At 32.0% G+C, this 14,876-nt stretch overlaps 1 protein-coding gene and 1 pseudogene across 2 annotated transcripts; both read right to left on the bottom strand.

The window, feature by feature from the left end:
* Positions 1–1,779: 1,779 nt before the first annotated feature.
* LOC111285676 (NDR1/HIN1-like protein 13 pseudogene) lies at positions 1,780–4,832 on the bottom strand (annotated as a pseudogene). The gene is made up of 2 exons (XR_016342692.1): positions 4,644–4,832; positions 1,780–2,772 (listed from the first exon to the last, which is right to left on the bottom strand). The product of XR_016342692.1 is annotated as an NDR1/HIN1-like protein 13 pseudogene (transcript).
* A 2,685-nt stretch (positions 4,833–7,517) lies between these two features.
* Positions 7,518–12,693, bottom strand: LOC111286667 (Leucine-rich repeat protein kinase family protein). The gene is made up of 4 exons (XM_022876769.2): positions 12,469–12,693; positions 11,122–12,190; positions 8,720–10,288; positions 7,518–8,462 (listed from the first exon to the last, which is right to left on the bottom strand). The coding sequence occupies exons 2-4, from the start codon at positions 12,023–12,025 to the stop codon at positions 7,867–7,869; spliced, it is 3,069 nt and encodes a 1,022-aa protein (XP_022732504.2). The 5' UTR covers positions 12,026–12,190; positions 12,469–12,693; the 3' UTR covers positions 7,518–7,866.
* Positions 12,694–14,876: the final 2,183 nt, after the last annotated feature.

Below are 14,876 nucleotides of genomic sequence, written 5' to 3'. Positions count from 1 at the left end.
AATGCTGAAAGGAGCGTAAGTTTTAATTGCTTGTACCATTTATAAAACTGGGTGGTTACCGGGGAGGTCTACTTAAAGCTTTTACTAATTTTATCATTTGGCCATTTATTTTTGGTCACGCCAGACCATCAATATCAGGTTAGGAGTTTGGAGCTGACTTCATCCCCCACGTTATTAGAAATCTCCTTTCTGTCTCTTACTTTCTCTCATTAATCAATAATTTCCATGGAAACTTATTCCCCCACCATGAGCAGTTACCCCCAAAAAAAAAAAATCAATATTAATTGGTGTTTAGCATGGAATGATCATTTAAAAAATTTACTGTAATAGGGTGATTAAATTATTATATTTGATAAGTATTTAATAATTATATGTGACAATAATATTAAATTATTAAAATTAATTAAATCATTATTTTATTAAATAATCTAATTCTCACTTTTAAAATATAATTTTCATTTAAAACGATGATTAGCTTTTCACATAAATTATTATCTTAAAAGATGATTTAATTCTCATCTAAAAAGATGAGAAACGTTTTAAGATGAAGTGATATATAAAATTAACGATAATTAATAGTGAATTAATTTTTTTAAAAAAATTAACTCTAAATATTTTATATTATAAATTTTTATATTTATAAATTAATATTCATTATAACAAGTTCAAAAATAATTTATATGATTTTTTTATTTTTTAATATATATAATGTAATCTTTTGATTTTAATAGATTAATTTTATTTTCTAATTCAAATATTTTTTTTACCTAATTTATACTATAAAAACTATTTTACCTATCAATAAATTTGTTTAATTTAATAATTTAATTATATATTATAATGAAGTAAATAAAAAATACTAATATTTTAAAAATTATTATCTCTAAATAATATTGAAATCATTAACTTATGTAATTATTATAATATATATAGTTATTTTAATACTTTCAAATAAAATAATATTTGATTTTTGTAATAACAAATACAATAATTTTTAATTACTTAAAATTAATAATTTTTAATTAAATAAAATAAATTTATTTCATGAGTAATAAGATTATTTTAATAATAAAATCATTTCAATAACTAAATTATTATAAAAATCTTGAAAATAATATAATGCTGTCTAAAATAATTCATGAAGTACATTATAATGCATCCGTTGAACTAGTCCAAGTCAGTGACATGCATAACCAATTCTGGAGCTTTATAAAAACCGAAATTCTATTTCCAAATTTCCAAAACATTTCACATTCTTGGAATGATTCCTCCAAGCGTGGGGACTATAACTCCTAAATTTTCATGCGAATGTGCATTCAGTCATTGAATACATAACAATTATTGGATAAGTAAATGAAAGATAAATCATTACTAGCCAATAGCCCAAGAGTAAGACAATGATTTAATCAGCCACCCCCTAAAATATAATAATTTAAGAAATCATTTGGAAAGCATTTTATTTAAACCATATACAATGATTTCTAATCCCTTAATTATAAATGGCATTGAAATTATTTTTGTCAATCTTTGTTTATATATAAAAAAAAATCATCACTCCCATGATATAATTAAGTCAAATCATACAAATTATTCTGTATTTATATGAAATGATGAATTTAATTTATAAATATTAATCTATTAAAATTAATTTTTTATATTTTTTAAATCGTTAAAGTAAATATAATTAAAAATGAAATTAAAAGAGTAGAGGGATGATTTGTACAATTTAATCATATAACTAAAATAATACAAACAATCAAATAAATTAATAAAAAAGAATTAAATAAACCATGTCATATAATATCATTAATGCGATGTCAATTAAAAATCTCTATCATGTATACCACAGCTATGATATGTAATATGATAAGAAAAAGTTCCCCAAAAGGAAAAACCAGATTAATGGAGTACTATCCTCGCAACCAAACATCCCAACTGTACCAACTACACTCCAAACACTACCTGACTACCATAGATTTACGCCATAATCACAGTCCTTTGACACAATCTTAGACGCCGCCGTTAACTTGTCTACCGTTATATCACACGTCACTTTAACGGTAATCTCAAATGTCTTAATGGACCCCAATTTAATCTTAACAGGCGCTCTCAGTTTCAAAGTAAAGGGCACCGTTCCTTTGTTTTGCTCATCGGAAAGCGCCCTAAGAGCGGCCTTGCTTAGTTCAATACCGGAGCCCTTTAAAGCCGTTTCAAACATCGTTACGTTATTCGTCGGCTGGTAAAAAGCCGGCAACGCACCGTTACATACGTTGACTTCTTCGTAGAAAACTTTAACGGAGCTGCCTTCCTCGTAGTAAATACCGATTTTATCGTTGGGGTTGTTTGCCCGGACGGTGACGTCGAATTCGGGCGAGAGCGGCGAAGATGACGTTAGGTTGAATCCCTTGATTGCCACGCTCTCCACGGAGTACTTTGGAGACTCAGGCTTGAAAACGAAGTAGACGACGGCTGCGAGAATGGCGGCGGCCAGGAGGAAAACGAGGATGGTGGTCAACAAGCAGCAACAGCAGCTACGACAGGTGCTCTGGCGAGCCTTACGTTTCGATAGCTTCGCGTAGCGGCGTGCGTTCTCCGGCGGCGGGACGCGGTAGATTTGGTCCTTGGGGATTTGGATGACGTAAGTTCCAGGTTGTGGAATAGGTTTCTCAGGCGACGGAGGTGCTAGCTTTGGCGTCAATTGCTCATCGGTGGAGGGTGGAGGGTAGCTCGGTTGGACTCGTTCGGCCATCGTGGTGTTAACTCAGTGACTCACTGCAAAATGAAAAAGCGAGAACGCGGCTGTTCAGTGTCTGTGTCTGCGAGAGACCTAATGCTTAGATACATGTACATAAAATACGTATGGTTTACGCGGTTTAGGGGCAAACTAGGGATTTCGATAAAAGGCCAGAGAAGCCAATTAGAAATTGCCATGTCATCAGGCTGATGTGGCAAATATCGCGGACGGAAATTTGATTACTAAGATTTTAGTGGAGAAAACAGGGATTTAGTTGTCTTATTTTAGTCAGAAATTGGCTATAAATGTTGGCCTTGTTGATTTAAAAAAAAAAAAAAAAAGGCCTTAAATCAAGACGTGATTGAATATAAACATGCACGTTCGTTCAGTCAAAGGGTTTTAGGAAATCTGAATTTTTTAACAAGGAAAACCAAGTTAGAAAAATTTTGCACTCTAATTAGTAACTAGAATATTTAGAACTTCAATTTTAAAAAAGAGTATTATTTATTATTCTTTTTTTCCATTGGTTAACGCAAAAATTCAGTATAATAATAATAATAATAATAATAATAGTGAAAAAATTAAGAGAAAAAAAGGTTAAAATACTAATAAAAACTCTTGCACTATTTTAATTTTTTAAATAAGTTTTTATATTTTTATTGTATTCAAATAATTTTTTATTTTTTAATTTGTATCTAAATAAAATTTTAATTTAAATAAAAGATTGATTTTATATTAAATGTTTATTTATGTATAAATTTAAAATAAAAACTTATTTGGATATAAATTAAAATTTAATAATTTATGTGAGTGTAAATTAAAAATAAAAAATTTATTTCAGTACAATAAAAGTATTAAAAATTATTTAAATAAAATATTAAAGTTCGAGGGTTTTTTTTTTTATTTTAACAAAAAAAAGTGTGGTAGTAATTGAAATTTGAAAGTTTAACTTGTATAGCTAAGCAAATAATACTCAAGGCATAAATTAGAGATGATGGTGATGAGATTGATTTAGTAAAATACTTGAATCAATCAATTCAATTCTAATAATATGTAGGCTTAAGATTGTATATGTTATTGATTGATTTTCTTCTTTTGAGCTATGATTATGATTCAAATTCAAGATCTTTAGTTCTGCAACTGAATTCAATATTACTGTGCTATCTCGTTGCTATATTTTATTGGCTTTTAGTATACATGTGGATTAGACGTGTGTTTGATATTGATGATTTACCAAAACCTTGACTTTATTTTTTGGGTTCAATTTTTCTCATGCCGATAATAAAGGGGAAGAAATTAAATATATCCCTTGTCTCTTATTAATTTAGATTTAAACCTTTAAGTCATTAAAATTGTCAAGGAAACGAAAGGATAATGTTAATGAGAGTGCTAATAAAGGATTAAATTGGGATATCAAAAAATATATAGTTATAATGCATCACCCATGGAAAACATGATCCATGTTTCTTAATTACTCACATTCATCAACATTAACGATACATGCATTATCAATAAGTGAACAAATTAATCATAAATATTCCCCATTAACGGATTGCACGTTTACATTAGACAAACATTAAACAATTCCTAAAGCACTATGTTTCCTTTTTTCACTTAAGCATGATCTAATAATATAGAAATTTTAATCTTTTAATTAAGATGTCATACAATAAATTTAATTTTCTTTTGTTTTAACGTTGGTAATAAAGTTGTGTTAGTCTTTGAAAATTTCTTAATAAAAAATTGAAGCAAGATTTTCACATTGATTTTTGCACTCTATAACTCATTGGGGGCAAAAACAAGTAAAACAAAATTTAAAGAAACCAAACCAGAAGAGCTGAGCTAACTAGAAACCAGATTTTGATGTAAAATCAAGAAAAGAAGAGCTAATAACAATGGAAGAACAAACCTGAAAATGCAGAAACTAGCAAACTCTGACCAGAAAACAAGAAGATGAGGTTCTTCAACAATCAAAAGAGAAATCAAAACAATCTTTTCTTTTTTGTTCCTCAACGCTGGCTATAGCGTTCTGGAGACAGAGAAAGAGAAGAACGAGGCTGAAGAGTTCACAAATAGAATGGCCAAAACAAAGGGTTTTATGACATAAATATATATAATAGACTATATAATACGAAAAGGAAGTAAGGAATTAGTAAAATATGGAGTACAGTTCAGAATTTGGTGTCAAGAAAGGAGAACTAACGTTGAGCCGAAAAGCTTTTAAGAAAGCGAAAGAGTCAAGAAAGAAACTGCCTCTGATCCTCTCTCCTGTGAGCGTGTTTCTTTCATTGGGTCAGACGTATGTTTCCTTGTTTTTATCTGTTGTTTTTCTTTTTCCGTGTGGGAAAAATTGAATGTGGGTCAGTTGGCATTTGGCCCCATTCCATTTTCCTTTGGTAGATAATGACCATCGTAAGTTGTTTTTAGTGACAAACTGTCCGTTTGCTTGATTATGATGCCTACCCAATAAGATTTTTTGTTTATTATTTGTTTTTTTAATTAGTACTTATTAGATAATTTTCGGTTTATTTTTTTTAGCTAGTACTTATTAGATAATTTTTTTTTATTTTATATAGTTCTTGGAATAAGGACTTTTTTCTTTGTATATAGTGGGTTGATTTATGATAGATATTTTTTTACAAAAGACGTCGAGGAGTTGAAATGCTGGAATTTAAATTATATATTTATTAAATATTATTTTTTAAAAATAATTATATAAATTAATTAAATTATAGTGTGGCAAACGTATGATGCATTGAAAATTATAGTTTTTACTAAATATCATTTTATTCCTAAAGATTAATGGATCGAAAAAAAAAAGAGTTTTAACCAAATTGGACAATGAGAGTTTGAAGTTAATATTCCATCTCATTTGAGAAAAAAAAAAAAAAAGCTATTTGCTTAACCCTTCCCTTTGTTTTTTTTTTTTTTTTTTACTGATGAAAGGGTAGATTTGACAATTTATCATTTATTAGTTTGGCACATAGAAAACCCTAACAATTAATATCTTTAAATTCCTCAAAACCAATAGCTACTAAGTCGCCGTTTACAAATATATTTCCAAATTAGTTCCTGGAAGGGACCACTTATTTTATTTCTAACTTGTAGGAACCGCGTTCGTAAGCAATCACTCGGCAACTTCAGTCTTTAACTCTCTACTCTACCTTATTTGCACCTTCCTCTCTCTTTTCTTTCACTAGAAAAAATTATATAAAATAATTATGTCATATTAGTGTATATTTTTTATTTAAATTTTGTCACGTAATTATATTATAAAAAAATTAATTATTTATTATACATCATATACAATATTAAATAATAAATATTTATTTTAATAAATTAATTATTATTTTATAATAAATAAATAATTTTTAAATAATATAATTATATAATATAATAAAATAAATTATATTAATATAACGTAATTATTTCATATAATTTTTTCCCTGCTTAACAAGATGAAATCTTGTAAAGAAAATGGACAATTTAGCACTATTTTATTGCAAAACAATTTCTATTTGTCGGTAATAAATTAAACATGAGATTTTAAACTTTGTTTTGGATCGACACGCGTGGGATATACATTTGGGTGTGTCTATTGTGATGCTGGGAGGAGAAGAAAGCAAACTATATAGAAATGATAATGTGTACGTATATTGTGTAGTTTGGACCGTTTCATTTATTTTTTTTTCTTTTTCTTGAAAATATTTTTACAGCTTTTTGAAATTGAATGAAAGCTATATACAATTACAAGAAAAATAGTTTATGCTTATTTTTGGCATGAACAATTCAATAAACTTCATTAGTTAAGGTATTATTATTTGAATTCAAAACTTAATTTAATTGATTTATATAATCATTTAAAAAAATAATATTTAATAGAATAGAATTCAAAACTTAATATCTATTATTTTTTTATTTTCAAATTATGATATCTTATGTATAAAAAGAATAAAGGAATTACTGTAAAATGCAAAGCTTTCAGAATTTGAATAGTAATGTGACCGGAAATTTCTTCAAATTTTGCCTAAATTTAATATTTTTTTCGATCAATTTAAGAGTGAATTCTCTTGCACCCATTTAATATTTGAAACCATCTGTAATTATACACGCAGTCATCGGCTGATTGAAAACCATTTATGGGCCTTTGATTTGAACACTGAGGACTACTTACCCGCTAAGGTTCGCCTCTTGGAAAGTGAAAAGCTTAAAGCAATATGGCCCACTAACCAAAATTCCCTAAACATATTCAAAGTTGACAGTCCATAGTCCAGTGGTCCCCAACTAAACCCTTGAAAGAAATCAAATTGCTGCCAGAATAACCAAATTAAGCCTACCATTTTAACCCGATGAACCTGGTTAGGAAGTTAAAAGAGAAGGGTGGTAGAAAGGCAGCTCCAAGAACTCTATGTTCTTCTGCCCTTGAAATTGTGAAGGGTGAAATTTCCATTGCCAATTGTTTCTTTGCATCCCAAGTAAAATTAGGTCAAACCCAAAGTAAATCCATCTGCTAAAAGTACTTTCACAATGTAAGAGATGAGAAACATCTCAATGATCTGATGCGGATAACAATTGATGGTAGTATTTCTCAAGTTAATCAGGTGCCTGCACACTGTTTCTCATTACTGAAGTACAAATTTCCACCGACATGGTACATTGGTACTCAAGGGCTTCTTATTGTCTCCCAATTGTTCATTGTCTGATTCAAGTATACCAAGCATGGAAGCATGCCCATCTTCAATATGGACATGTTCAATTTAATCATAACATTATCTTTATATTTGGGGGGTCAGATTCTTTGTTCATTTGAAATGTTGAATATTAATTCAATATGAGTACATCAGGAAAGACGAGATGAAATACATAAAATGAGTCAATGAATCTATATCTAAAGTTACATTTCTAGACAATGGCTAAAAGAGAATGATTAACCCACCATCTACAATGAACTTTATTCCTTCCTTACTTTCCTACTAACCCTATCGAATTGATATTTACAGTACCAATTTTGAACCCAGTGTTAGAAGTTGACAACTGGAGAAAACAATTTGAGACACTAAGTCCAAATTATGAAAGTAAAGAACAAATAAATGGGGGTTAGTGTTAAAGTACACATTTAGAACCCCTTTTATTTACCTTTCTGTAACACTCACTAAGAGATCTTCATAAACTGATTTTATGTCGGGTCTCTCTTGTGCGGGCAGGATGCATCTCAGAGCCACCTGTAGCATGGCATCAAGTGTTCTATGCGTGTGCTCCCCATTATCCCTTTCCAATATCATCGGATCAAAGCAGTCACCAGCACGGTTTTCTGCTGCTAATAACCTTACCCAATCAGTTAGATCAACCACACCTTTGCTCCCTGAAACAATCTCTCCCGAACTTTTTCCTGTCAGGAGCTTCATCAATACGACCCCAAAGGCGTACACATCACTTTTTAATGATGGGCACGGTTTACTTGAGCTAGCAAACTCAGGGGGGCGATAGCCGAGAGCACCTGCATTCAGGACTTGTTCAGCTGTGCCAGCTGGTGTTAGTATCCGATGGAGACTGTAATCAGTGAGGCGTGCAGTCAAATTAGGAGTTTCTAATAAAATGTTTGTCGACTTGAGGTTGCCATGGGGTATTGCTCTCTCGTTATGTAGGTAGTTCAGACATCGAGCCACATCTATAGCAACCCTAAGCCGTTCATCCAGAGACAAGGGAGGCAATTTTCTTGGCTCCTTCTCTGCAGAAGAAACAAAGTTAGTAGTGAAACCCAAGCTCAATGCATATTCACCTCACCACAGTTTAAAAGATTAAAACAGGAGATATCACTTTTGCCTTCATCAAATAAGGCTCAATGAGACAAAACAATTATCCATGAGAAAAGTGGAATGAATTTGAGATTAATGGCTTCTGTATTGGCCATTAATTTCTAGTTTGCAAGCCTACAATCACAAATGACCAAAAAAGCCTATAATCACACAGAAAACAGAATCTTACCTTGAAGATAGAAGGCCAAACATTGTGCATTTATGTAATTTGATATGATCAACTTCTCATGCTCCTTTGGACCCCAATAATAACCCTGAAGAGAAACTAAGTTTGGGTGTTTGATGTACCCAAGTTTCTTTAGTTCCCTTGCAAATTCCTTTTTACCTTTCGCTATCCCTTCCTTCAACCATTTGATAGCCAATACATTACCGGAGTCAAGTGTAGCTTTATACAATATTCCATGGCAACTCCTTCCAATAACTTCAGCCAGAGCACGTGAAAGTTCTTCTGCAGTAAATGCCAGAGAACCATCAAAGAGATGCAGATCCCCAGCTAGTTTATCAGGAGAATGAACCTTTAGTGCACCGGGACTCTCAAATGGAAATTGGTTTTTATATGGAGACGCATTTGAAGATGACAAGAGAGAACTGGGTGAAGCCAATCCTTCATCTTTTCTCCTGGACTCAGGGTGACCAAAATATTTAGGGTCATTTAAAACTAATGAACTGTTTCCATGATCATACGTAGAACCTTTTTTGGATGATGACAAAAGCTCTTGACGGAAACTAAATGAAGATGATGATGAATCCTTACTTCTGTAAGGTGCTGATGTTTGTGAAAGGGAATACTCCCCTTCATGTAGAGTTTCTTTTCCCCCATTTCTTTTCGAACTGTCACTCCTAGTTTCCTTCCAGTTGGTCCTATAATAAAACATTAGACACACAAGAGCTATTATAGCACCACCACCAACCAAGCCTACAATTAAGGCAATTCTGGTAACAGGTTTCATCTGAGACCTATGCTCATTCAAATTCAAGTCCGAAGAACCTTTTGGTGACAATGGAAAAGAACCAACTTTCAAGAAGGTGTTTCCTGGATGGAATGCTGAATCAGGAAACCTCCTCAAGTTGTCAGGTATAGTACCAGAGAAATTATTAAAAGACACATTGAGTCCTTTCAGTTCATCAGGAAGGCTATCGGGTATGCTGCCCTCAAGTTTGTTATTGGATAGGTTAAGAAACTCCAAGTTATGGAACTTAGCAATTTCCTGGGGCAATCGGCCACTTAATGAGTTATAAGACAGATCAAGAGTCACCAGGCTCAAATTTTCAGCAGAACTTACTGAAGGCATGTTTTTCATGTCCTGAAGAGGTATTGAACCAGTAAAGTTATTGCCTGAGAGGTTGAGATCAGTCAATGTCGTTGACATGAAGAAGCTTGGAAGGAGGGATCCATTGAGATGGTTGAGGCTAAGATCGATCAACTTTAATTCTGGGTATGTACCTAAAATTGCTGGGAGAACACCCTTTAATGAGTTGTTTGAAACCTTAAATGTAGCCAGCCTTAAAAATTGAGAAGTTTGGTTTGGCAAGGTCCCAGTCAGTGAGTTTGAACTCAATTCAATAACTTCAACATAATTTCCCCAACCCTGGATTCTGGACAAGTCCCCTGAGAGCATGTTGTTACTGAGGTCTATGATGGCGCAGTGCCCTATCTTAAAAGGCAAGGACCCTGAGAGTTTGTTTGATGATATGTTGAGCATCTTTAGAGTTGCTGAGGTTATACTTCCCACTGGCCCTGCCATGGATGCAGAAATTTTCATGATGAAAAAAAATTATACAAAAGAGTTTTTCAAAATATAATATAGTGGGACAGTAAGATCTTCCACAGTTCCAAAAAAAAAAAAAAGATTTAACAACCACTGACTAAAATTAATTGGCATATGAAACCTTGTAGAATTAACTTTAAACTGCACATCCTAAATAGATAGACAGGACCTAGTAACTAAAACTACCACACATGTGAATTAATTTTGGTGGAGTGTAATTCTTAAGGGAAACAATGAAAAAAGTAAACAGACAAGATTGCTGAGCATATTTTAAACTATTAGGTAGAAAAAGAAATATGCTTAAACTACATTGAAGGTTAAGGTATGATACTAATATTTTCAGACACTTATTCTAATTTCTTATCTTTAGAACATATATATACCTTTTCTCATGTTGCATACCTACCATGTTAGTTTGATCATCAATCTCATGATCCAAGACAATCTTCTTTTCCAGTTTCGCAAGCCAGAAACAAAATTCATTTTCTAGCCCCATTTAGTTAAAGATATTAAGTGTACAATTATTTTCCAAATTCTGGAAGAGCAGGAAGCATCTTATATTGTCAAAAGAGCCAATGCTATAAGTACAAACGCAGAATGTGACGCTTTGGAGAATGTCATTGCAATGCATTACCAAACCACATAACTTAATTACTAGGCAGAGTCAAATTTATATATAACCCAACCTAGGAATGAGTGGCGCAATATACATTGACATACACAATTGCTCGCCAAAGTTACGAAAAAGAGAAAGTAAACTAACATGACATAGAAGTTACATTAGGCTGTTAAAGGGGAATACCTTCAAGTTGATTATGGCTAAGATCCAGATCTGACAAGATCATTGAGGTCTCTTGCAAAAGAGCTGCTGGTAGTGATCCGGACAACTGGTTGTTTCCAAGTCGAAGAATCCTCAAAGAGACTATAAAATTGAAAGAAGGAATAGTTCCCACTAACTGATTGTTACTAGCATCAAAAACTTCTAAACTGTCAAAATATGGCATTCCATCATGAGCAAATAGCTCTCCAACCAACAAATTCCGGCTTACATTTAAGTATTGAATTGAAGAAACAAAACTGGAGCTTCCAAGTCCCAAGTCCGGTGAACCAGATAACTGATTGCTGCTCAAGTCCACATGCACCACACTTTCCAATTGGGACAGAAGATTCATGATATCCCCAGAAAAGCCATTAGATCCCAAATCTAAATATTTCAACCTCTTAAGATTGCTAAAAGCAGAGGGAAATGTGCCTTCAAAATTATTTGAAGAAAGATTCAGAAGTACTAAATTTTTTAAATTGACAATACCTGATGGTATAGCCCCATGAAAGGCATTACTTGAGAGGTCCAAAAACTCAATAGACAGAATAAAGCCAATGTTTGAGATGGTTCCTGTCAACTGGTTACTTGAAATAGATAAATTCTGAAGCATTTTAAGACCAACAATGACAGGGAAACTGAAGTTTCCAACCAAACCCAAATCATTTAGAGTGATTGAAGTCACATGACCATCATTACAGGTGACTCCAAACCAATTCTTGGGGCACCCATCTGATGCCAAGGACTTAGAGTCCCACGAAGCAAGAACTTTACCAGAAGGGTCTTTTTCAATGCCTTTCTTGAGCTCTAAGAGTGCTTCAAATTCAGGTTGTGCTAATGCAGTTGCTACCAGAAACAACAAAAGTACTAAATTGAGTCTCTGCATTCCTTCGATCAAAGTCCCCTACCCCCGACAAATCTCAGTGAATATATCAGAATGGGACCAACTAGAACTCAACTATCGAGAACTTCTACAGCAAATTGCAACGCTTGAATGAAGCAGAAGAATACCCATCGACATAGCATCCAAAGTTTGCATCTTGATGTAACACTAGGAGAGAATTCAACTAATTTTTTGTCAAGCAATGGGATACTTACAAAAGCACATTGAAAGAAGCAGTAAAAAGATGCTTCTTTAAACTAATTTAAGCAGCTAATGAACTTCAAAACCCATGTGCATTTTTTGGATAATCAGAAACAAAATTAAGTGAAACAAGCTGAAATGCACCAGAAAACATCATGAAAAAGACCCTAAATTTTCCACACCAAGAACTGAAAAGTAAGAAATGAAAAGATAATGCTTAGCAACAAGTAAAGAAGGAAACAAACCGGGAAAAAGGCTTGCTAAAAGTGAGAATCTTGATCTTTTTTGGCTTGGGAAGTTGCAACCAAAGTACAACAAAATGCTAAAATTTTGAGGAGATGGAAGTTTTATCAAGGAAAGAGAAGGTCAAAGATGCAGAGCAAGACCAGAGACAGAAGAGAAAACAATTGAAATAGTGAGTCGAGGGAGGTGAGAGAGTGTGGATCAGAGTGTTAGGTGGTGGTGTTCTCAATGCGGTAATAAATTGCAGACACATTTAAAGAAGAAGACTAGAACTGAACAACTGATTTGCTATTTGGTGTTGAATAGCTGGAAATCAGATAATTAAAGCATAAAAACATAGTAACATGCAATGAATTAGTAATTGGCTGAGTTGGTGCCTTGTTGCTTCTTTGACCTTTGAAACTTTTGGTTAATCCCCAGTTCCCAAGACAGAATGCTTTGTTTTTATGCAAGTGAAAATATTTTACTGGTAGCTTTGATCTAAAATCATTTCTTTCTTTTGTTTGCCATATTTAATCAAAAAATCTTTACTTAGTTCTTTATCATTATTGTTATTTTTAACTTGAATTGAAAAGTCTTGAAATTCAACAGCTAACTAATTTTGTGCACAACATTTAGTATTAGTCTTCTTTGTATTGTTTTTCATGATCCAAAGTTAGTAAATTATAAGTATTTGGCATTTAATTTTGATCTTTCATTAATGGTCCACACTTTTTAATCCTTATTTTTTCATTTTATCCATTAATTGAAAATTATACAAACAAATGTAAGTCTTTGCTATTCTTACCCTCATTTAATCTCAATTCTCATTTCAATGCAAAAAGAATAACAAAGTTTAAATTAACAAATTTTGAATTTAAAGTTTAATTTAATTAATTTATATAATCATTTTTTAAAAATAACATTTTATAAATTTAAAATTCATTTTTTTATTTCGATCTCTTTTATACTAAAAAATTGAAATTATTCTTCTTGTTGTTTAATTGATAGTTAAATTTTAACACAACCATAAAAGCATTTTCTTTTATTTTGAAATGTATTTTTGTTATCTCACTATTCAATGTTGGGACTTCTTAGGTGAGGTTACACTTGGACTAACAATAAAAGAAATGGGAGTCCTAATTGGTTTGGGCCAGAAAGCTGTAGCCCATTTCAAGGGAATGCCCCACACTCCACAGGCCATATTAAGCTAATCTCCCCCAAATCCCATTTAAATTTATCAAATTACTTTGAAAAAAAATAAATTTCAGGCCCAAATGTAGATTGTTGTGAACGTAACCCTAAAACCATAATAATATATTTTATTTAATCTAACACTAATTAATTTACAGGCTTCAAAATCATGGGTCAAAATCAAAAGAACCCAAAGGCCAAACCCAAGCTGAGTTGGAAGGGAGCTAGAAATTATTAAAGAAGTAAATGTACAAAAGCTAGGAAACGTAAAAAGAAATGCCATGTTATAAGACAAACTTCACACTTTCTTCCTCTTCTTCTTGTCGAGTGGGCTACTTTCTTCTTGGCATTTCTTTTGTCATTTTGAGAACTGAGAAGCAGAATCATAGACTCGAATTTACCTTAAACTTATCAAACAAATTATTTTTTTTTAATTTTAAAAAATTGAGACTAGAATCGGACTGTTTTAAGCCTTGGTTTGAATTATATAGTTAATTAACCATTTTTCATGATATATATTAAAGGCTTGCTGTTTTATGAGTTGAACAGAGTATCCGAGGTCCAATTATAAGAAGATCCTGACCCAATAATTATTTCAGCTGTGCCCAAGTTGTGTTGTAGCATTCAATGGACTTTACTCTCTTAGACAATGACATCCTGTAAAAAAAAAAGGCATCCCCATCCTCAGCCTAGCCTACCATGCTTAAATACAGTGACGGTTACCCTCTCAGGGAGGGCATGTTTTCATTGGATGCCGTAAACTGCTGCATTTCACCATAAAGTGGTGAGCAGAAACCATGTCCCTTCATTAGTTTAATACGTTAGTTTAAATTTCCAGTTTGACTGATAATGTTTTTCGTCTTATATTAGATTTTTATATCTGTTACTTGGTTTGCAGGGCAAAAAAAAGGTTATTTTTCAAGTTTAATAAGCCCAGATTTTTTTATACTTTTATAAAATTTTAAATTCATTTATCGCATTTGAGTATTTAATTCAATAAGGATATGTATTCTCGTTCAAGAAATGAATCGGATAAGTTTTGAATTTTCTTCAATTGTATAATTAATTAATTAATTAATGCAAAGAATAAAATGGCAATATAAAAGACTAATAGTAATTGTAGTGGTTGTCCAATTAATAATTTGAATATTGTATTCAACCAAATAAAATTTCATTAAGGGATTAAACTTTTAGTGAAGTTTTTTTTTTTTTTTTTCATATTTAACGACGTTTATAA

Source organism: Durio zibethinus, chromosome 6, assembly GCF_047325235.1.
Source record: "Durio zibethinus cultivar Kanyao isolate XHJ-2024 chromosome 6, ASM4732523v1, whole genome shotgun sequence".
NCBI lineage: Eukaryota > Viridiplantae > Streptophyta > Magnoliopsida > Malvales > Malvaceae > Durio > Durio zibethinus.
The sequence above is the reverse complement of the archived record's forward strand: the minus strand, read 5'-3'. Positions and strand labels throughout refer to the sequence as shown.

What these genes read in the sequence shown, in the direction of transcription:
- LOC111286667 (XM_022876769.2), bottom strand. Translation starts at nt 12,025, where the DNA reads ATGCAGAGACTCAATTTAGTACTTTTGTTGTTTCTGGTAGCAACTGCA. An exon ending in TAGCCATAATCAACTTGAAG is followed by an intron (nt 10,289 to 11,121) that starts GTATTCCCCTTT and finishes CATCCATGGCAG; the next exon opens with GGCCAGTGGGAAGTATAACC. An exon ending in TTTGGCCTTCTATCTTCAAG is followed by an intron (nt 8,463 to 8,719) that starts GTAAGATTCTGT and finishes TTTCTTCTGCAG; the next exon opens with AGAAGGAGCCAAGAAAATTG.